The sequence below is a fragment of the Idiotropiscis lumnitzeri genome, chromosome 17, assembly GCF_059441095.1.
Source record: "Idiotropiscis lumnitzeri isolate Australia: NSW breed Sydney's pygmy pipehorse chromosome 17, RoL_Ilum_1.0, whole genome shotgun sequence".
Lineage (NCBI taxonomy): Eukaryota > Metazoa > Chordata > Actinopteri > Syngnathiformes > Syngnathidae > Idiotropiscis > Idiotropiscis lumnitzeri.
In genome coordinates, this window is record NC_142407.1 from 6,773,256 (window position 1) to 6,796,555 (window position 23,300).

General features: G+C 40.8%; 2 protein-coding genes and 1 long non-coding RNA gene across 7 annotated transcripts in view; 1 reads left to right on the forward strand and 2 right to left on the reverse strand.

Annotated features, from left to right (window-relative positions):
- Nucleotides 1-934: 934 nt before the first annotated feature.
- Nucleotides 935-8,508, reverse strand: ca4a (carbonic anhydrase 4a). Its single transcript, XM_088280394.1, has 8 exons — nt 8,363-8,508; nt 4,654-4,698; nt 4,420-4,584; nt 4,198-4,343; nt 3,524-3,616; nt 3,372-3,438; nt 3,120-3,283; nt 935-2,450 (listed from the first exon to the last, which is right to left on the reverse strand). The coding sequence occupies exons 1-8, from the start codon at nt 8,472-8,474 to the stop codon at nt 2,271-2,273; spliced, it is 972 nt and encodes a 323-aa protein (XP_088136520.1). The 5' UTR covers nt 8,475-8,508; the 3' UTR covers nt 935-2,270.
- A 1,834-nt stretch (nt 8,509-10,342) lies between these two features.
- The window catches only part of mtmr4 (myotubularin related protein 4), a 36,468-nt gene continuing 23,510 nt past the window's right edge, over nt 10,343-23,300 (reverse strand). For all 5 annotated transcript variants that reach the window (XM_088279492.1, XM_088279493.1, XM_088279494.1 and 2 more), the window contains 12 exons: nt 22,009-22,122; nt 21,737-21,936; nt 21,431-21,559; nt 20,400-20,511; nt 19,533-19,728; nt 18,940-19,125; nt 18,593-18,763; nt 18,072-18,226; nt 14,750-16,184; nt 14,534-14,644; nt 14,346-14,434; nt 10,343-11,894 (listed from right to left, as the gene is read on the reverse strand). In XM_088279492.1, the coding sequence (XP_088135618.1) occupies nt 11,717-11,894; nt 14,346-14,434; nt 14,534-14,644; nt 14,750-16,184; nt 18,072-18,226; nt 18,593-18,763; nt 18,940-19,125; nt 19,533-19,728; nt 20,400-20,511; nt 21,431-21,559; nt 21,737-21,936; nt 22,009-22,122 (3,076 nt within the window). In that variant the 3' untranslated portion in view covers nt 10,343-11,716. The remainder of the gene's footprint in view (nt 11,895-14,345; nt 14,435-14,533; nt 14,645-14,749; nt 16,185-18,071; nt 18,227-18,592; nt 18,764-18,939; nt 19,126-19,532; nt 19,729-20,399; nt 20,512-21,430; nt 21,560-21,736; nt 21,937-22,008; nt 22,123-23,300) is intronic.
- Nucleotides 16,704-17,694, forward strand: LOC148319885 (uncharacterized). Its single transcript, XR_015839588.1, has 3 exons — nt 16,704-16,752; nt 16,830-16,896; nt 17,431-17,694. It is a non-coding gene; the product is annotated as an uncharacterized LOC148319885 (long non-coding RNA).

The window sequence follows — 23,300 nt, forward strand, 5'->3', positions numbered from 1 at the left end:
GGCCTGTCTTTACTTATTTTTTATCACATTAGGTTTACGAGATATTTTATTTATTTATTTTATGTTTGACATAAAAGCTTTTGTAATACGAATGTTGGCATCTGTTGTAATTTATAGTTCTGTCATTTCAGAAAAAAAATCAATCTTCCGCTGAACCTAACCCTTACTTCATAAATATTACTAAATTACATTACTAAATATATTATAATTATGCAAACCATATGTGCTGAAGAAAAAAAGGTCCAATTCGGAATTGCCAAATAAAAAAAGAAACAATTGTTTACTTGCACGTGTAATTTATTTATTTATTAAATGTGTTGACTGTTATGGGAGTTAGGCTTGTTTTTACTGAATGTTTAAGCAAAAAAGGAGCTTAGAACTACATTTACTTTGTATAACAATTGCTCACAACTGTAGTACAGCACAGTTATAAAACATGAAATACCATATTTTCCGGACTATAAGCCGCTACTTTTTTCCTAGATTTTGAACCATGCGGCTAATATGCGGTGCAGCTTTTCTGTGGATTTTTCTTTCACCAGTAGGGGCGCTCTATAGTTCAGATAATACACTAAATCTGGATTTCTTTGCTCGTGGGTCTGTTCTGTTTTAATTAGCAAAGTTGTTGCTGTGCTAAAAGGCATCGTTTTAGGAATCTGTTTATGTGCATTCACAGTACAAAATCGTTCCATACATGCAGTAAACAACATTTTTTTTTTCCAACATAGAGAACGGTGGCTTATAGCCTGGTGCGGCTTAAAAGTCTTTTTTTTTTTTTTTTTGAAAAACAGTTGCTGCAGCTTATATACAGGTGTGACTTATAGTCCGTAAAATTTGGTAAACTGGTTCTATTATTGCTTAATAATGGGACAAATGAGTCATGAGAGTATGCACCATAGTTGTCAGGAACGTCAAAACCGCCAGAGGCTGTTCATTAAAAAGGCATATGTTGTTTATTGTTCAACAGTAACACATTCTTTAGATCACCTATGACACGGTTCACAAGTTGACATCCTCAAACGCATACAACTCGATACATATGACTGTTTGCAATACATAAATAATACCAATATCTGTGCATTTCATATCAATAGACACATTCAGTGCATAAAATACATGTGAATCATGTGCATTAGGACTGCTTAGAAATATAAGTTAATGCATCACGAAACTATGGAAAAAAAGAAATATACAGCATCCTTGGTCATCACAACAAACGTGTCTGGAAGATGGAACGCATCTCCCATCAGAATACATAAGTGGCCCCATTGGATGATCAGAGGCGAGTCCTTAAGTAATTCACAGTCAGTAGCATTCAGTGCATCAGACCCAGTCGCAGTCAAAAATGAGAGGAGGGACGCTGGAGGAGTGTGCGTGCGAATTTAGATTGTGCATCCTCAAACAGCAATCATGAAGACGTGCTGATCCGTGCAACTTTCAGTTGTGGGCGGTGCATAAATATGATGAATTTGATATGCCGCTTTTTACATGAGTGGCCCCTTTTATTCCAGCCGTTGCTCATCGTGCGACAGGCCCGCCATCATCTTATCATAACATCTTTCTTCAGGTGTCACAGTACTAGTTTACGCAGCATGGACTAAAAATTACGTAGACAGTGTGGATGGGCAACACCTGCCCATCGTTCTACCTGCCTGGACTTTGAGATGAAGGGAAAAAAAAAAAAAAAAGAATAGATGGCAAGATACTGACTTGTTTGACCGCTGGCTTAGAAATGGAGCTGGTTTTTAATGACTCAGTTGTGCTATTAATAGCCCTGTGCAGTTCTCATGTGCCATTGAGAGAGAACGAGGCATCACGTGCACCGTTCACGAGACTGGAGCCACTCACGCTGATATTAGCAGAGACTAAATTTGCTTGACATTGTTCAAGGTGGCCGAACTCGAAAGTGCATAAGGATGTGATTGAGTGTGTGAGTGTGTGTGTGGTTTTGATGATGCTGTGAAAAATCAGGGGAGGGTTCTGACTGCACTGGTCACTGATTACTTCATGGCACATTCATAAGGTGGATGTATGACCGATTGCTTCACTATGCAAGCATGCATGCATGCTTATCAACCCTTATACACGTCTAAGGTGTCCTTTTGACACCTTTGTCATGTGTGTCATAAGGGGGTGGGGGCTCCCAGGTGAGTCATGCATGCACTACGACATGTGTGACCATTTTGGAGACCATGCTGTGATGGTGTCACAAAACCAAGAATGATGTTTAATGTTCAGGAGTGTCGCAGTGCAGCAGAGGTCTTTTGCCCTTAATCGAGCTGGGGCAGTCCCAAGGCCGTAGCCAGGGCGGCCACGAGCAGGGTGGAGCTGACTGAGACCAGCGCGCCTTTAGATCGGAATACCTGGCGGCCATTCAGTGGCTGCACTGGCCTGAAGGTTCCCACCATTGGTTTACCGTCGTGGAACTTGAGCTCGGAAAAAGCCCGCAGCTGAAGGAGAGAAATCACATCAAAAGTGTCAGTATTTGTAGAGAGAGCTGCAGAAGATGAAGAGAGCAAATAAAGATTGTTTTTTTTTTTGGTCAGAATGTGCTTTTGGCAAACATCGGATTACTTGAGTTGAAATTATCAACAAGAATAAGCAGATGTTAATCACGGGGTTCCGCAGAGGTCTGTGCTTGGGCCACTAATATTTACACAGTTGTTGCTGCTCAATGAAATCCATGCATCGTGACGCTCCATATTATATCATGACATTCATCATATCTTACAATATATACAATTAAATTACATGAGATTCAATTATTCATACACATAGTGCACAGATAAACAGTTTCTACGTGTATTTGTGAATACTGTACATGTTTTTTTTTTTAAATGAAGCACAAATTTTAGAGTTGCGTGCACAAGATATGAAATAAATCATTTACATTAATTGTTGTGAATATGACTTCAAACAATATTCAGTGTAACCTCACGAGATAGAACCAAGAATTCAAGCAGACATGAAAGCATGTCATCAAATCATGACTCTCTGAGGACTGTTTTGTTTTATCCGTGATATTTAAGACCCACACGAATCTGCCCTACGCCCCATCACTGCATAGTCAAAACAACTCATTTATGCTCCCCTTATGAATTATTTTGAATTATCCTCACCTGTTCAAAGCTCAGAGGAATGGGGTTCTCAAACAAGGTCCAAACGACAGCCTCGGTGCACCCTGGTGTGGTCAGAGATCCCTTGTAGCGATAAAAGGAAGTCAGGTTGTGCTCAGGTGGAATGAGCTGCGCCAAAGAGGTAGGTGGCAGAGATGTATTGGCGTCTGAAAATTAAAAAAAAAAAAGAGACAACATCACGACTGTGGCAATGTTTTCACGCTTAAATTGTTTTAATTGGACGTCAGCACCTACTTGTGGTTTTGATACTTCGCAGAGCACTGATAATGGAATCATACTTTCGGTTTGCGCTGTTGGACACCTTGATAACGAGAAGCGGCAGATTTCATCTTAGCTGAATTTGCACTTGGACATTTTGAAAATGTGTGATTCAAAATAGTAGTTACTTCATAGAAAAAGCCCAGGACTGCGACTCCTTCCGGATCTGCCAGTGCGGTCATCAAATCGGTGTAGCGATGCTTCATGTGCACGATGTGCAGCTGCACGACAAGAGTTAGAATGTGACCACTTTATCCACTTTGGCCTTTTGTATGTTTTGTAAACCGACTGACAAAACTATCAGAGCTTTATCCGTCTGCAGACATTTCGACATTAGGTGGATAAAAAGTTGCACTGCAACAATAGCTACAACAATCTAAGGAATGTAGCTTGGGTGACGAGATTTACCTGTCAAACACCTTTCAATATCAGATAATAAAAAAATTCATACATAAATATTAATAAAAAATATATATACAAAAAAAAGTAAATTAAAAAATAAATAAAAAATAATCGGTAAAATTGGCTATCGAATGAGATGGCTGCAGCGTTATGAATTTGTCCCTTAATTAGATCAAATAATTTAACTAATCTTCAACTAATTGCGCTTAAGGTAAGAGCTTCAGAATCATTTGGTAAGTACGTTGGCTTGTTTGAACAAAATCATTTTCATTGCTGATGTTACCTTTAATCACTTTAGAGTGTTAAAAAAAAAAGGGGGAGAAAAGGACATAAATGTCCAGCACAATTAGAGCCTTGGGGTTTAATTTTTTTTTTGCACTGTGTAGGAGTTATGACGTACCTCCATGGGGTACTGCTCCCCATCGATGGTGTGTTCAGAGCCAGGCCCGCCATTGTTGCCCCAATGCAGGTGGAACTGGACGGCCTTGTAGGTGCTCGGCAGTCCTCCACCCGAGATGGTGCTTAGGTGAGGAACTCCAACTTGAACTGGAGAAAACAAACGACTCAGCACCACAATACGAACTTCTTGAGTATCCCTCCCCACCCATTTATTGGCGCCCACCAGAGTGGCCGTTATTCTTGATGGCGCCGCGAAATATCTGCTGGTAGTTGGTGAACTCAAACGGTGTCAGACGTTCGTCTTTCAAGGTCTTTCTGGTGACAACGTTGATGGGCGATTGAGATTTCCCAGCACAGGCACCGTTTGCGTGGTTCCACTTGTCTGGACCTAAAAGACGAAGACGGTTCAAAGCTCTCCGTTTGGAGTCTTCTCAAAATGTGTTGAAATCAAGCTTACCGTTGCATTGATGTTCACAGGTGAACTGGGACTGATAACACCAGTCTGAAAGAGAAAGCATTTAGTGCATATTTATTTATTTTAATACACTTAAACTGTCAAGTGCTCCTCTATATTTAACTCAGCTCTTATAACTAGCCGTACAAATGCCCAACACACCGGATCTGTTATTATATTCTCAAATATCTTTCCTTCCTATCAGAATAAACACAGATAGAATCTCTTACATGAGTGGCGACACGTTCTCACATGGTTTGTTGGTGAAGTTTATTAATATTTCACAATCGGAGCGCACGTTCCCTTCCCATATACTCCGAGACAAATATCTGCCGCTATCTGACCAATCAAATATTTATGAAAAACACTCATGCCATTGAAAAAAAAATGCGGAAGGGACTCCAGCTCTGTTATTAGAATTGTATGAAGGCTTCTCCCAGCATTGGAAAAGGAAGTCATTGCCATGTCAACCTTTTCCTCGTCGCTCAGGCACAATAACGGTTGCTAAAAAACAAACTCCTACCAGCACTTCTGCTGTGGCAGGCATTGTGATTCATGTCAAACCTATCTAGTTCCTGGTGTGATCTTATCCACTCGCAATGATTGGAACTTGTTTATTGTACTAAGATGGCAGTGACAGCAAGTGTTTATTACAAATGGAATTGTATTGTTTTATATTTGATTGTGATTTTACAATGCGGTTTATTTTATTTGGAATTGGTCAACAGCAAATGTTGATCCTAGAAGGCTTTATGTTTTCTAAAAATGTATTTTTAACTAATTAAAAAAAATTGAGATATTTCCATTTTTTGTTTTAAAGTTTGACCTATAAAATCTTGTGAAATATAGATTTTATCATTTAGTTAATATGACATACTTCATTGTGATTATAAAAACTTTGTATGCTAGTGTAAAACAAAACAAAGGCAGATTCTGACAAAAAAGTTTATTTGCATCTCAGATTTAAAAAATGTATCTATTATTATTATGATATATCTTTTTTAAATAAAAAAAAAAATTTATGAAAATTGCCCCTGAAAGCACACGTTGAGCTGTACATTCAAGGTCAACATGCTTTGCAGTAAGATTCAATTCAAGAAAATATTGTGTGTATAGTCTAAATATGTTAGGTATTGGGCAACTTTTTCCATCAAATTTACTGGAGGGCCACAGAGGATCATACACTCCTCACCAGATGTATGATAAAATTTCACTTTTAAATATGGGCAAATGTATGTGTAAAATACAGGATTTTAATGTGGTTCCTTTTTTACAATACATTTTCACTGCATTTATAAAAGATGCACTATCCCAACCCAACAACAAAGGGCGAGAAAAATAACAAAATGACCACTTTTTTTTCCTAGCGCAAAGTTCTCTCCTGCATTAAATTTACCATTCAAGAATGGCATAAAATTGTTGAACAAAAGGTCTGAACAACTTTTGTATTTAAAAAAAAATGTTTTCAAAAATAAACGCACTCAAATTTTTCACATTGAAGTGCTATGTCTGTCCTATATCATTCCGAACCTGCCAAAAAAAAAAAAAACATTCGGCCTACTGACCCATGTAAGCAGTACAAAGCCATGTTTGCCATCTAATGGTGATTGGTATTATTACAACTTAAAACTACAGTGAGTCCCTGTCAAAGTTCAGCGCCTGTGTATTTGCATATTAGTATTTCCCCCCCACCCAATAGATTTTCATGTTTTGGATTTTTCGCAGATTTATGGGATTCCCTCCCCCCCGATATCCCAAATTTGTGGCGAGGAAATTCAATTGAATGTTTATCAGCATTTTTTTAAAGAATTCTTGGGGTTTGTAAAAATTAAATAAATAACCCCGTTTTTTTTTTGTTTGTTTGTTTTTTTTTAAGTATTGTTCAATTCAGAGTGCAGTTGCTGGCAGCTTGCGGCACACAAGTTGCCTATCCCTGATCTGTATGTATAGTTCCTTATCCACTTCATTGGGAGCAAGAATATTTATGGCTCTGAATAAGTCAGTGTAGTTCAACAATACTGTGGACTACAATCACATTAAATGTGACATTTTTAACATTATGAACCAACTTTATTTTTGTCAATGCGTTGATTATGTATATTGTACTACAGCCGGGCTGCTCAGAATTAAGCGTGCTCTACAAACAATGACTGAAAACAGTTTGAGTCCAGCCAATCAAATCCTTGTCCGCACAAGTATCGGCCAATGAGAAGACGCTAACGAATCTGCTGGCCACCAATATTACACGAGCAATATTAATATCTGCGAGCAAACTTTGAGGGGAAAAATGTCAAAAGGCACACGGCAGGAAAAAAAGCCCTATTTTTCTTTTTAATTAAAGCATCGCTAATCCGGGAAAAAAACATCAACAAAACACTTCCGGTCTAATGCGGTCTCACGGCTCGGAGGGAGACTTCAGACATGGACTTTGAATTGTCGCATCCACCGCATGAACTGCACATTTTCTTGCGTGGCATCTAAGCTAAATACTGCATTGGCGCTTTTGACTGATTTTATTTACGCGGAATAAACAAAACATACGACGCCTCCCCCACCAACTTTTCATCGTTCACGGTTGGTTTTCTAAGCGCTAATTCGTCATTGCGCACTCTAATGTAAATATTTAATAGTTTCACAACAAAAAAAATCTTATTAAAATAGTGGAGGGAAACTTAGTTGACGCATGTCAAGATGGTAATTGTCTAGGTCGCATTACGCTAATATTAAACACACAAGCTATCCAAATGAGTAACGAGAGCACGTACGAGGCGCGCTCGCTAAACACCGCAACGGTAAACTAATGTTATATCTGATACAAGCAGCCAAAACGTTACGACAACTATATGCGCAATATTCCAAAATGTAAATAGGAGAGCGCATTTCGGGTGGATTTCTAATCAATTTAGTATAACTATTAAATGCGAACAAATATCACATCGCTTTTAACGTTCGAGCTGGAGTACCAAATTAAATCTACTTCGGTGGATGCACCCCCCACCCCCCGTGAGAAGGTTTTGCATGCCGCAGAAAGGACGCAAACGTCATTGGATAATGCGCAGGTGCACCACACAGGAGGGAGAGAGAGACCGCGCGCGAGAGAGAGAGTGTGGAGAAAATCTCAGCAATTCCTCATCATTGGGTGTCTGGACAGAGTCAGTCCAGCATACGGCATAAGGAAAGGGACATGATGACACACGCAGCATGGCAGCGGGCGTCACGCATGCACAGTAGATGGACGGAACAGGTGCGCACATGATCGGATCGCTATAATGTAGGAGGAAACACATTCACTCACGTGGTCTCTTCCTATGTTGATTGACTGGCTTTTTATTTTTAGGGAAAAATCAACATTATGCAATATTCTGGTTTGAAAAAAATACATATATATTTTATCGATTTCACACAATGTGATTGATCAGTTGATTTATATTTTCCAGCACTGAGCATTAATGACGCTGTAAATTGCATTTGTATTTCAAAGAAAATATAGAAAAAGTGGAACTCTGAGGAAACATAAGGAGGCTATTAAAAGGGTTATATTTTATGAATGAAAAACAACCAGGCACCTGAACCAACGGAAATGGACAAATGCCATTTTTTGTATATGTGCAACTTATGCACGCTGACAAATTATTAAGCAAGCTCAAATAAAAACCATCATTTCCATGAATGAATGACTGACTGACTGACTGGAGTATGCAGCTTTACTCACCACCAGCTCCAGCGCAGAGGCTCCAGGAGGATGCCAGGAGGACGGCCACCAAGGTGAGATGCTGCATGTTGGCGGAGGTGAAGGCAACGCAATGACTCGTTCGTGGTCGCATTGTTGCAGGGGGGTCTTATACTTTCCCATCAGCATGCCACGCAGGAAAGGAAGAGGATGGGACCGCCCCCTTCGACGGGCATCCTCATTGCCATCAATGTGCATCTTGGTGTGTCGAGTCAAATGATGCTGTCAAGGAGCTGATAAGTGAAGTGATGAGTTAATAACACATCGAGCTAATGTCACATTTGTTTTCATATCAAACCCAGGATAATTAATCTACGTCAATTACAGCAATCTAGAATACCCCCAACTTGAATTATTGATCAAGTTTAGTGAGTATGTTGAAGAAGTTCTTATTAAGAGTGTACGATTTATTGAAAAATATGCGTGACAGCCTTATTATAGTATGTGTGAGGGTCTTTGTGTGGGCGGGTGGCGACGTCGTATGAAGGCTTCGGTGTGGGGAAGATATTACAATACAGTATATTGCATCACAGGGAGCCCCTCTTTTGTATGTTCTTTACGGTAAAGGAAGACTGCACCTTTTTGGACCGCATGGATATGGCTTCTGATAAAGAGGTTTACTCACTCAGGAACTCAAGGGAGGATCGGAAAGGGGTTATCGTGCAATGACGTCTTGAGTTCGTGAAGGTGCGCTGGCCTGGTTCCAATGCACAGGTGGCGGCAGTTTATCGAACTACTGTGGTAAAGGGCGCCATCTGGTGGACAAAAAAAAGGAAACCCACCTCGAGGACAAAACGGCGCGATTGAGGCATGCGAGTGTAGTAGTAGGCAGTTATGCATTTTTTTAAGACACGAGGAACACAATAACTATGGCAATAGCTTACGGAGTTGCATAAACTAGCCCACAGGTACCACCAAAAATATTATTGTAATCCACGACGCCATTATGAAGTCTGAACATTAAAAAGGCTCATATATACAGGGGATTTGCCAAAATTAGTTAAAAAGCACACCACGCAAGTTAAATACAAATTGTGCGTAGATTCTTTAAGACAACCAGTTCTCAAAGAGTTAATGCAAATTTACTGAATTTAAGCTAAATACAACTAAACCGTACCATGGCATGGAGGCTAGGAAACACTTAAAGCAGCATTGTAGTATGTATTCATAACCTCATGTCGCCCTTGCAATATGGTGTCGTTAATGGGCTTGTACACACAGGTGCAGCTAAAAAAAAAAAAAAAAGTTAAGTTTGTTAAATTCTTTGGTACAGTAAATTGAAAATGTTGAATGGACGTTAGATGTATATTAAAAACAATACTTTTCAGAAGGCCAGATCCTAAGTTTACATATTACAACTAATCTTTTTTTAAGCAGTATTTTATGTTTTTCTTTGCTGAAACTTAATTAAAACTACTTTAAACCAAAAGCAGGGAATATTTAATTCAGTGCATTTATACTGAATCTATCGAACTAGTGAATGTTTTCCACATTATTATAATTTGAGATACACTTAAAGTCACCATTCACATCAAGAGCACCCGTACAACCAAATAACGTAATCTTGATTTACACTGTCAGAGATGCATCCATTTAATGTGTATTATTGTAGTTATGAAACTGCACTATTCCTCACATTGAGACTGGTTTAAATGTCATCAACAGGTAATAAGCAACAATAAAAAAAAAAACCTTGATGAAAGGGAGTCCTGTGCAGATAATGTAGTTTTTGATGCAGCTATTGCATATCCAGTGAGTGTTTGAATTGCAAAATGTACACATCACAACATACACCAGACCGTAGCACACAAATTGATTCACGTAGGTCGATGTTATTTTATGTTATGACTTTACCTTTGCGTCTCTGTGGTACGTGCAGCTGAATCCGATTGTTGTTGACACCATTTTGCATCTCTTTTTTTTATGTATAAAGAAAAAAAAAAACAAGCTGGGAAACACAGCCATCATATAATCTTTTATCGTCGCCAATGGGAATTTACTTTTACAGTGCAATTCTTTACAACAGTTACTCATGAATTAAATGACTCATATTTGCCACCACCATGGATCAGATTTCACAACATATGTTACAGTTCAAGCGCTCCCTTTAAAAGAGATGTTAACGGCATCGGAAGAGAAGCCCAAATCATTAGGTCAGCTAATTTAGTGACATATGATCATCCAGTGAAATCAGTAGAACTATATGTTAAACTTTAGCAGCTAAACATCTGTACCATGAACACATAGGAGGAGTCAAATAGTATAGCCTGCTGCCATCTACGGAAAGAAAAACATTGGAAATGGGGGGGGGGGGGTGAATATGGCACAAATGAACACCCAGTAGACACAAACAAGTAGGTTGTATGTGTGGGTTGTGGCCGCCTTCCCCTCTTGAGAACAAGAACTGTCAATCATTAGTTCAGTCTTTTTTTCCATCTAAGTGCCAAACAGGAGGACAATGAGGCTTTTAGGGACCGTTCAGTCAGAGGTATGGCAGACCCTGTTGGAAAATTCTCAGTCATTTCCCAGAAATACCCTCAATGACTTTCTACAAGGACATCACAGAAACATGCCATGTCCCAAAACACACCCCACCCCGCCTCACATACCAACAACATGCACCACAGCGTCGCTTTAGTGTGCCTCCCACAGAGCTTTTCCAACACCGAAATCGAAACGCAGCTGCAAGAGCGTCACTGAAGATTCGCCCGCAATGCCTGTGCAAACACTTACACAACTCGTAAAACACAAATAGGACCCACCGGATGCATACACGCACCTGCAGTCGGTCCAATTGCCCGTTAAACATTTTACATTCAGAGATACAATGGCAAAGTCAACAGCAGATGTCTCCCTTTCGCTCAAGTTTGGTCTCAGGATTCCCTTCAATATACAACATTTAGAGAGGTGCACAAAATAAGAATACAAAATTAGATTTTTAAATACAATAGCAGCAATTGTTTTCTTTCCGAGCTCAAAGCCTCCAGTTAATCAGGTAAAGGCTTGGAGTCGGCGACCGATTGTCCCTCTCAAGTGTGACGACGGCATCTATATGGACAGTGCAGGGGTTCGGTACTTAAGGTGAGCTCAAAAAGGGGTACCACTAGAGAGTGCTGCCGTGCTACAAGCCAAAATATCTTCTGTCCAGGAGTTTATCCTGGGACAGTTCTCGCCCCCAGCCCTCTCCTACTACCACAGTGCGCCCCTGTTTTCAGACAGCATCTCCTCATCACCTCCCCCAACACCATCGAAGCAAAGATCCACAGCAGGTTGTGGGGGGGTGATGACACCCCCGTGAGTCCAAAGAAGGACAAGATCCGACAGGAGAGGCTCCCCTCAACTTGAGGCTGTGGCGATGGCCTTTTTGAACTGCTGGCTGCGGATCTCGCGGGTTCGGGACTCGAGGAGTTGGTCGTGGCAGGTGTTGCACACCAGTACCGGGTCGTACAGCTGCTGGTCTGGGATGGGCAGCTTCAGATGACAACAGTCTTTACAGAAAACATTGCCGCAGTTCCTACAGAGAGAGAACAAAAACAGCTGTGGATGAGACAGAACAAACGGACACTGCTTTCTGTTCAATGATCATGTACAAAATATGTTCTAAAAATTTATTTATAAGGAGATCCACATTGCACATGTAAAATTTAATTTTTTTTGTTTTTGCGAGTTCTGGAAATCGGTAAATAAAATGTGCATATGGAGAGAGAAATGTGCTGCCCAGTGTCAGATATTTTGGTCCAAGTCTCACAGCGGGATAACCCAAAACGCATGCTAAAAACAATCAGAAAGGCTAAAAGCAAAACCAAGGCCTACCCCGAAGTGAGGGAGAGGCCAGCTATGAGCCCTGATCTAAATCCTATTGAATATATGTGCAAGAAGATGAAACATGCCATTTGAAGCCAGCAGCCTTCAAACATGAGATAAATGGAGCAGTTTGCTCATTAAGAGTAATCCAAAAACACTCATTTAAAGATGCAAAAAAAATATATATCGGATTACAGTGAGTGACTCAAAAAGGTTGTGCAAACAAAATATTGTGACGGTATCAACACTTTTGTATAGGCCTGTTTTTATTTTTTCATTTTTTTTTTTTTACATAAACCACAATTTCCAAACACTTTTTTTTTTTTTTACATATACCACAATTCACAAACAATATCCGATTTTCATTGGTTAATTTTCAGCATATTTGTATTCATCATTACTTTTATCAGATTTGAAGTTGTTCCTGTGACCAATGGAGGGTTTTTTTTTCATTAACAGGGAGGTAACAACAATTTAGTCCACGCGTGTATTTAGCGGGAAATATTTGCAATGCGAAGGATGTTCAATATCTGGCACAAGTTGCTATACACGCCCGCTACTTCTTTTACCGTAACAATCCCCCAACGTGACAAAGGCCGGCTTTCTCTTTTAGAGAAAACGGAGGCGCTTTCCTTTTTCCAAGCCAAAGTAACCCTTCCTCGGCTCAATAAGTATGTCACTACTTCCCGGAGTTCCACGTAATAAGGTCATGAATAAAATAATTTCCTTCAACTTTAAAGGCCTCTACAGTAGTTGGCCCAAAATCTTGTTGCCAGTTATTTGGCATGTAAAGAGTCATACACACAGATTGTTTGGAGATGTCTTTACCATATTTTAAAAATGTATGAGAACTCACACGAGGGAACAAAAAAAAAAAAACCTATGTATTAGGTTATGGACAGAATAATTTTTTTATACAGGCCTGTGTCATGAGTCTTTTTTTTTTGGTTTGATAATTTTGTTGACTGATTGTCATTGGTTATTTTTTTTCATAATTAAATTTGTATTCTTCGTTATTTATGTCAGATTCAAGTCGTTAGTGTGTGGGCTTTTCCTTTCCTTAACAGTGGGGTACCTACAATTCTCTCCATGTGTGTACTGTACGCATCAGGAAAGAACTGCAATCAAAGGATGTTTAATATTTGGCACAAGCTACTATACCCACCCGCCACCCGGCTTACTGTAAATAGACCCTTAACGACTGCATTCACCCAATGTGACTGATGGCTTCGTCTTTTGGAGAAAACCGAGGTACCTTCCTTTTTATTTTCCGGAGTTCCAGCTAACAAGTATGTCAAGAGAATAATTCCTGTAAGTTTCAAAGCTTCTACGGTAGTTGGTCCAAACATCTTGTTGCCAGTTATTTAGCATGTAAAGTATGTGTACTCTACACATGCAACATTTTTAAACACCGTCCATATTTTAAAATGTATGAGACAACATCTTAACAAAAGAAACAGTCAGGTTTTTGTACTGCTTAGTTTGTTGTGGACGTGACGCATTTGATTGCAGCGATTGGCTCAAAAGGTTGTGCATCAAAGTACTGTTTACGTATTAAGTTAAAGGTTTTGTCCAACCTTGTCTCATGAGTTTGTTTTTAAAATAATTTTGTTGAATTGGCTTGTCATGGTTTAGTTTAATTTATTGCTACTTTATTTTTCAGACTCAAGTTATTTCTGTAACCGCAGTGGAGTTTTGTTTTCTTTGGAAAAGCCCAATCTGTCTTAATGAACATCAATTCACTTCAAAGTTCTTTCACGCCCAAGGTGCTGTTTTAAAAAATAAAAAAAACACATTTAAAAAAAAAAAAAAAAGGACGAATGAGAGTGGGGACTGACTTAGTTTATAGCACAAAAAAATGATTTTTTTTTCTGCCCAATGAGAGTACATGTTAAAAAAAATATCTGTGCATACGTGATCATGCCAATGGCACACCACAAACACATTGCGGTTCAATGTATGAATGACATAGGTTTTATAGGGTCATATGATTAGGCAGGGTCATTTTTCCTGTACTGAAAGAAAACAATTGAAACAAAAAAGGAAACCACACCACTGATTTTATCTGAGAACATATAGAGATTAGTTAAGCACTTTTTTTTTTGTTGATAAGAGATCATTTTTGTGTGCTTGTGTGAAAGGAAAAATAGTGAAGTCCCACCTGCAGTGGTGACGTCTCTTGGCTATCCAGAACTCACAGTCACAGTTGAAACAATGAGAGGCCATGTGGTCAGGCACCCACCTCGTGACCTATACACGCATACATTTAGATGATTAGAGGAGCTTAAAGCCATTACAGCGAGAAGGGAGGGTGAGGATATGAAAGTGGGGACAAAAATGGATGCTGACCTCCGTGTCCTTGCTATCCACTCGATCCCAGCTGCCCTCAGACAGCCGGTCTTCACTCTGGGTGGACAGAGAATCCTCCTCGGGACTGTTGTCCGACTCCCGTAAACATGTCTGAAAGCAGAGTAATACACGGAGGAGGTGAGGAAAGAAATTTGAAATGTTAACAAATGTGCATGTCTGGGCGAAATGCCAAGAGGAGAACAAAATAAAACTAACGATATCATCCTCGTAGTCGATGTCAGGCTCTGAGGGAGGGGTGCTGTATTGTTTGCTCTCCAGTCTCATCCGCAGCTGTCGCACCTGCTGTCGCAATACCTCCACTTCCTGTTTGTAGCCCGCCTCAATCTGACGCAGTCTTTGCTGCACGGCGTCCATGGGCACCGGCAGCCCGTCGTCGTCCAGGTATGCCGGCGTTTGGGCCGGGACAGGGGAGCCGCAGACCGAGGGCGAAGGGAATGATATGGCTGGGAGCTGGTGGCCCGCCAGTGAGCAGTTGTTGAGCACGGGTGCATTCAGGCTGGTGAAGCCTGCTCCACTCTTTGCTGCAGACGGCCATCCCGGTTGCAATGGGCTGCTGGGACAACAAAGAGCCTCCTTGCGGCAGCACTGGGAACTGCTGGCGAGGGCGAAACCTTGCGAGCGCAGAAGCTTATAGGCAAGTCGGTGGCTCTGGTAGGCGTTAGCCTGCAGAGAGCGGCTGGCACAGTGACTGGCACTGCCGCAAGCGGACTGCATCAGGCCCTGAACGCTCTCCCAATGGGGTCCCATGAGAGACATGTCTGACAGCGGACTCTGGGAGATGAGATGGCGAGCGGCGCCCTGGATGCAGTCCATTGGTGACGCTGCAGCGACTAAAATTTGATCTCTTACATTGACGAAATCTGTCACCTCCTCTTTGAGTGGCTCAACTTGCACCTGCGCCTCCTGCTGCTCCTCATGGGTGAAATGATTCAGAGTAGGACCATTGCTCTGCTCATGAGGCAGGGCTTGGGAGAGTTCTGCTTGATCGGTAAGAGTCTCAGTGGAGTCCTCCATAGGAATCAGTGGCTTTTGAAGTTGAAGAGCCATGAGGTCAGCAGACTCCAGGAGGCAACTTTCCTGGCTGTCATGCATGGAGCTCAGTCGGGTGGCTGTGGGTGGTGCAACGTCGTGGCTCAGCGGTAAGCACGGCTCTGATTTAGGAGTGGGTGGTGTGGTGTTCTCAGCAGTCGTACAGGAGCTCTCGGTCTCCAGCGGAGGTGTTGGAAGAGAGGGGATAGTTGTGGGTGTTGAAGCTTGCTGTACGACAGGAGCAAGGAGTGGAGTGCGAGCCTGGATGATGTCAGAAGTTAGGTGGACAGTAGGCAGTGGTAGGGAAGGCAGAGGCTGAGTGGTGAGACACGGCTCCTCTGGTACGCCCACGCCACATTCCGCACCCAAGCCATCTGACGGCTTGGTAGGACTCAGCTGGGGGACTTTCTCATCGCCATCATCTGGTGCGATCTCGTCAGAGCAGTCTAGAGATGCGCTATCACGGGCGAGTGTGACCTCCAAGGCAGGGCGATCCTCCTGGCAGTGCTTATTAAGATTGGGATCACTGGATGTCCGTGTTAGGGGCATCCCATTCTCAAACGCCGACAGAAGGTTGTCCATGGAGCGGGTCTTGGGAAGTCTAGAATAATAAGAGAGAAGTAATAATACTTTACTCATTACACAAGTACCTTGACTTAATTTAAGTCTTTGATATTCCGCATTGGAATGTCATGAATATGCTGCTGCTATTGTCGGAACAAAAAAAGGCCAAACTAACGCAGGTGAAAAAAAAAAACCCTTGACTGTAACTGTGTTCTTCTGTGGTCCATGTAACATCACTATAACATTTTGTACTTTCTGAATTCTATAAGCCGTTTAAAACCAACCAGCAGACTTATCTATGCAAAAGGAGTTTTTTTTTCTCCAAGATTTGAGTCACTGCTTAATTCTGTATGTAACCCAGTAGAGAAAACACCATTTTATTTTGAAAAAACATTTATTTTGTTAAGAGGAAGTTTATATCTCTCGTCTACTTGATTTCCTGTTGCGAGTGTCATTTATGTGATTATGACTTTCTGATTGGTCAAAGTCAAGTTGTCCCGCCTTCTCGAGACGCTATGTTGAGATTAGCTGTTTTATCGTTCTTTTCCGCTTGGATGCTCAACTGAAAGGTTGCGTGACGATATCTAATGCTAATGTGCCGTTCGGTGAGTGAAATACTTATTGAAGTTGATATAAATGTGACCAATAATAAAATGTTAATTGGGAAATGTTTTATCTCAAGTGTGGATACCAGTGAGAACTGAGGGTCTGTGACAATCCGACCGTGTTCATACTTGAACGTCGTCTTGGTGAGTCGCCATGCACTTGCTATGGACTACGTCGTAAAAACGTTTATGTGAGGCTAACACTAAGCTAACGTTAAGCTAATGCTAATCGCGAGTGGAAATGTACTGCTTGGTTACAGTGAAAGAGTTGATTATACTTGTTTTAAGGTATTTCTAAAGCAAGGATTATGTTGACAAACAAATGTATAACTGCTCATTTTGATGTAATATGAGTTAAAAGTGAAATGTTGAATTGACTCAGTTATGTTTGTTATACAATTATTTCTTTATTGAAGTGATTGATATGTAAACCATAAAACATGGTTATTGAGAAATTGGACATATATTGAGAAATGTTTATTGTTATCTCATGAGTTCATTTCATGTGTTACAATGACCATTTGGAAAACATGCATGTATATTAAATCTGTTATAAATGTGATATTTAGATGCAGTATTTATGATAATTGAAAACTATAGAGCTATAGCGACTGATAAGACTGGAAAGTGATGATAGACTTATTAGCTGCATACAATAATTTCATTATTGTTATGCAGGCTAGGTTTTTTTCCTTGGCATTAACCCAAGATCTGAGACCGAATGGATTCTCCTTCGATGGAGATGGCGAGCCTGAGCCCAGAACCACATCTGCGATAAAGGAACCACAGTCTTCTCTACCTTCTTTGTGAACATCACGTGGTAACAAACCTAATTACCACCACAACAAGACTTTTTTTCCCCAAGACTACCGGAAAGAACATTGACTGACTTAAACAAAATATTACTGAGCTCAGTAGGACTTTGGGATTATTATTTCTAATTTTTTGGGGGTTTTGATATAATTCTATGTATTCTATGTATATGTTAATTTGTAAATAATTGTTTTGTTTTCCATGTTAATACAGTTATTGTTGTTGCTCATTTCTGCCTCCAGCTATTTCATTCACACACCTGTCAATTATCACTATTGTAGCCTTCTAGAATCTGGTCCAATTTATTAAATATCAAAATAACACTATCCTTTAGTAATCAGGGGTTACATGTAACATTCATTTACAGATAATGTGGCAATAACTGTTTTGTAGGTTTGAGTCCGAGGAAGAATCCATACTTTCTGTGCTTTAGTACATTAACGGTGTGAAGGCAAGTTGAGGAAATAACAGTGAATCTACTAGATGAGATTGACATCAAAATGTACCTGTCAAGGGAACGGGATGCAAGTTCATCCCCTGTGACACTCGGGGACAAGTAGAGCTCCATAGAGTCGTCCACAGCAGTGCAAGGGGAGGATGTGGGGAGGTAGACTGCCGTCCACAGCTGTAATGCGCGTGTGTGGCAGACAGGCTGCAGCACCTTACAGTCCAGCAGTGAGAAATAGGACACAGATTTCAAAATGCCACATAAGACCAATAGGGGGCAGCATATCACCTTAAGAATTGACCACTGTGAAAGAAGCAATGAAATGCTAACTTAACTTTAGCATGTGCTGAAATTAGTCCAAGGCAAGTCTGTTCATTTCATGCAGGTATAAAAGCATTTTTGTTTGAAAAGCTAGAATTTCAAACCACTCTAATGGATTGGCGGCACAAAATTGGTATTTTGGGTTGTTATTTAAGTGAGTGTGCCTCAGTAAAATGGGAGAAACCATAGCAATTACAGAAAGGTTCTAGGATACAGTTCAAAGAAAAATATGCCAAAAACAAAATCCTAAAAACTGACCATATCATGACTGGGGATGTAGAGGAAGTTCTGAAAGTTCTTGTTTCCCGTGCGAAGCAAGGACCAAACGGAGCAGGTGCGTTTATAAATGTTCCTCGCCTCCCTCTCTCGAGCGTTGTTACACAAGAAGGTACCATAGAGACATGAATACGTATGTTGCACCAACTTGACCTGCACAAAAAGGACAGAATAAATACAATCAAGAATTACACCTGAATGCAATGGCATGATCGTGCAGCGATACAAAGTATGCAAGTCCTCTCTAAAAATGCAAAGCAAGTCCGTCCTATAACTGACGACAAGGGACCGTCATAAGAAAGGCAAAATGGCTCGTGACGAACACCCACCAAGAAGGCCTCGTTGAACTCAAACAGGCAGGGGAACTGTTTGAGCAGCTGGTGAACACAGTCCAGCCACTGCAGAAAGACGGGACACTGCTCGCTAACGTCATCAGCGTTCTCCTGATGGCCACAGCGGTCACCAAACTTGTGACCGTAGTCCAACCAGTCAGTCTCTACAAGTAACTGGAAACCCTGTGGATCACATTGTTGCCATTACTCAAGAGGACATTATAATTTGAGGAAATGTCACAATCTATATCAGGGGTCACCAACGTGGTCCCCGCGGGAATCATGAAGCTCCCTCCAAGGACCATGTAAGTAGCTCACCAGTGATGAAACATTGAAATTTTCTAGGAATGTTCGTCAGAAAATGTAAACACTGGTTGAGATTTCTAGAAATGAAGTGTTGCATATTGATTCTTCTCAGTTACTGTGAGACATAACTAACATGATCACTGGATTCACATAAATAAACATTAATTTATAATATCATATAATAAGATTGTGAGTACCCAAGGAGGAGCTATAAATTTCATAAAGGTTGCCATGTCATATTATTTTAGGCGTCAACAAGAGAAGTACACAGAGCAGACTGTCACCTCTAGAGTTCTGTAGTAGGGATCCAACAGGATCTTGGCCAGGGCAACAATCTGGGGTGTGCGGTCCCATCCGTCTGAACAGTGCACAAGGACAGGACGACCTTCTCTCTCGAGCGAGGAGCACACCAGAGTGGCCGCCTTCAACATTACAGACAGGTGCTGCAGCCAACGGGTGCTCTCCAGAGCTGAAAGCCAGCTAGGAAAAAAGAAGAGACGGCTCAACTTTCAAGAATAACAAACATATGGAGAGTCAAAAGTTAACAAAGTCATGAAGACAACAAATTCACATTAGATGCAATCACTCAGGTTAATTTACATTCATTGGAACAGAGGCTGGCAAAAGATGGCCAAGGGGCACATACGGCTGTTTTGAATCCAGACCACGAGAATTTACTAATAGACTTTTTGCATTAATTGAGTCTTTAGTTATTAATCTATTATTTAAAAAAAAATAATAAAAGGGCCGCTTGTATTTTTTCTAAAAATTGGGTCAGAAACATTTTTCAAAAAAACTGACTTAAGAGGGGCATCATCACTATAAAGTATGCGGAAATCGATGTGTCATTAAATGCCAAAAGAATCTCAACAAGCTTTAATATGTAACATACAGAGCTGCCCGTACACGCGACCACAGACAAAAACAAACTTTCATGCAAACACTGTGGTAAACAGAAACACATGACTCCAATGTCTGAGTGAGCAGACAGCTGGCCCACTCAGCAGGACAGAGACTGGACCCGAGGCAGCCACTCCATCTCTTGTGATGTTGCTTTTCCGTAGTGGGGGAGAAAGCATTAACAAGGGGGGAGGGAAAAGGGAGACACCAAGGCGGACACTCAGAGCAAAAGGTCAAACGGATCGACTTACTTTCCTGGATCAGGTATCTGACTGCAGACTGTCCTCAGGGCCTGAAAACTGTTCCTGATGGCATGGATGTTGGCCATTCCCATAAACATCACCTCACAGTTAGGGTAGTACTCTAAACACAAACAATGATAATGTCTCACACACATGCACACCATGTATATCTACAGTCCACAAAGCCAGCAGTTGACCTGAGTTCAGTTTAGTGTGTGCGTTTGATCAGTGTTTATGCATTTTTAATATACTGCATTAGCTGAGTCAAAAGTAGCAAAGGGTACACTTTTTGTCAGCCTTCTGGTGTGGTAACAACCGCATTGTAGGCTATATAAAGGGCAGAGCCAAACACTGCAGGAACAGCCCTTTGAGTAAGCTTTTTGCCATTTTAGAACAAACAAGCTTATTTTGAGAAAACAGAAGAACAGAAATTTCTGGATGGCAGCATTGTTGCCATTTGTTTACTGTCACATCCCTTTTCTTTGTTCAATTTATTGGCTGGTTACAGCGTGCTGCTATTTAAAGCAAATACATAAGCCAGATCAGGGTTTACTTTTGCAAACACAAACTGAATTAACTACAAAAAGTGATGGCAAGCACAAATTATTTTGAATAAGAGCATGTAAATTAGTGAACAAAATACAGTAGAGCCGAGTTACCTGTATGGGCCAGTAGACAATCAAATTAGTATTTGACCTCAACTTAATGCACACCACACTCTTAAGAAAACATGATTAAGCCTTTTGTTTTGTTTCTGTACAATTGGACAACAGAAAGGGTAAGGTTCATTTCATATATGTTAAATTACAATGACTATATAGTGAAAGGTTAAAGTTTGACACTTTGAACTTAGTGGTTATGTTTCTATTATTACTCAATGACAAATTAAAAAAAATCAAATTCAAGACATGGCACCTTCCTTGACTGGAATGCGTTTGCCATCCGACAGTCCATCTGATCAGCTAAATGTCCCAATTTTATATTGGAGTTGCTGAATGTGGGAGGCACAGTGAATAATTGGATCAATTAGTTCTACTAACCTTCGCACTCACATCCGCCACCTTTTGCACGGTTGGCCACTGCGGCAGTGTACGAGCGAGCATCCAGAATCAGCAGCTTCTGCGGCACAGCGTTGTCATCACAGCCTGAGCTACCCGTCAGTGAGGAGTCTAATGACACCAGACAAAGCTTGCATTATTACAGCAGACAGCGTTATTAGATTCAACCAGCAGACAGAGGAAGGAGAACCCATAAAAAGGGAACAAGGGAATCGAGGAAGTTGCAGGAGACATTTAAGGGGAATACTGAAAATCCATATCTGCTTTTAGTAATGATTGTCACTTTACCAAAATCACTGTCAGATGAGTCGGGGGCTTCTCCACGTTGCTGGCAGGAAGGTGCACCACAAGGAGCCTTGGCTCCAGTGTCCATTTGACAAGCTTTGGCAATGGAGGTCACCAGGTACTCATCATCAGTATTTCTCCAGCCCCACCAGCTGATCTCAGGCTGGCTACAGCGAGCAATCACTGCCCCATTCTTCTGATGTCTAGAAATCAAGATTGGGGTCATAGAATCGTGGTCCCGAAAAATCTAAATGCACATTGACTAGCTGACTGACCTATAGACCACTACGGGAATCCTCTTCCAGGATCTGAAGGAAGCCACACTCTCTAGCTCTTTGTCAGTTATCCATATTGGAACCAGGAGTTTCTGTGGGTAACTGGAGCACAGCCTGAAGACAAAAAAAATGCAGGTTGGAACTTCACATTTCACAGCAAGGCAGCTTGAGTGGCTAGTCACTCATGAGTCAATGAGGATGATGGGGAAATTAAGCAGCAGAAAAACATGCATTTGCATATCCATGTATATATTTTTGGTGCCAATGGGTCCTAAAAACGTACTTTTCTGGGCATGGTAAATCTCACCTGTTAAGTGTCAAAACGGGAGGGAAGAGATTGTCACCTTGAGCAAGTGAATGAAATACTGTGCCGAGTCATGTGCCTCAGCATACTGTGACTTGTTCAATTAGCGGATTGTCTAGCTCCCTCAGCAGGATTCTTGTGGGCATTCATGCACGTATAAAAGACCCTTAACATTGGATGCATTTACTAGTACATAATCATATACACATTTGCTTATTCCTTTTTTTTTTTTTTTTTTTATTTAGGGGGAATTGAGAATGAAACTCGTTTTCCATGCATCTCTGGATATAGATTTGATAATGTATTTTTGTGTGACCATTAGGAAAGATGTTTAGGAGGAAGTGATTTTTTTTTTTTTAGACCACAGGTGTCAAACTCAAGGCCTGGGGGCCAGATCTGGCTCGCAACCTCATTTTATGTGGCCCGCAAAGGGGGAAATCATGTGCGTCAACTTAATGTTTGTAGCACCTTTCCTCCACTTATAACAGCAACGAGATATTGCCATTTATTTGTTACCAATCCTCCCCTTTTAAAATCAATTGAAGAATTGTTGATGACTGAATAGCTTCAGATTTCAGAAGTGGCTTTCTATCAATTTGTTGTGTATCTGTGATAATGTAGTTTATTTATGTGGGTTCACAGACATAACGGCCCTCTGAGGGAAACCATAACAACAATGTGGCCAATCCACAAAAATTTGTTTGACACCCGTTTTAGACAGATTTTACTTGTAAGGCAAGGAAACATTATGTATAAAGACACTGCATATGATCAAGGAAATTAATATATGCTAATTTAGTCTCTTGTACAGTGACGTGGCATTCTTGTATTACACCCAAACTGTTTTATTCTAATTGCAGCTTATGGGAATGACATTAACATCATGTACGCGTTTTAATGACTAGACTTAATTAAACATGGCTGAGGCAAGCCAGCGTCTACACCAGCCATCAGCAATTAGCTTCCGTCCAGCCCCCGATGACTAGGT

Bases quoted from the DNA above. Each gene is read 5' to 3' on its own strand.
- ca4a (XM_088280394.1), bottom strand. From the start codon at position 8,474: ATGCGACCACGAACGAGTCATTGCGTTGCCTTCACCTCCGCCAACATG. The intron at 3,617-4,197 runs GTACGTCATAAC...CTTGTCGTGCAG, and splicing joins GGGAGCAGTACCCCATGGAG to CTGCACATCGTGCACATGAA. The intron at 3,284-3,371 runs GTAGGTGCTGAC...TTTAATTTTCAG, and splicing joins GCGAAGTATCAAAACCACAA to ACGCCAATACATCTCTGCCA.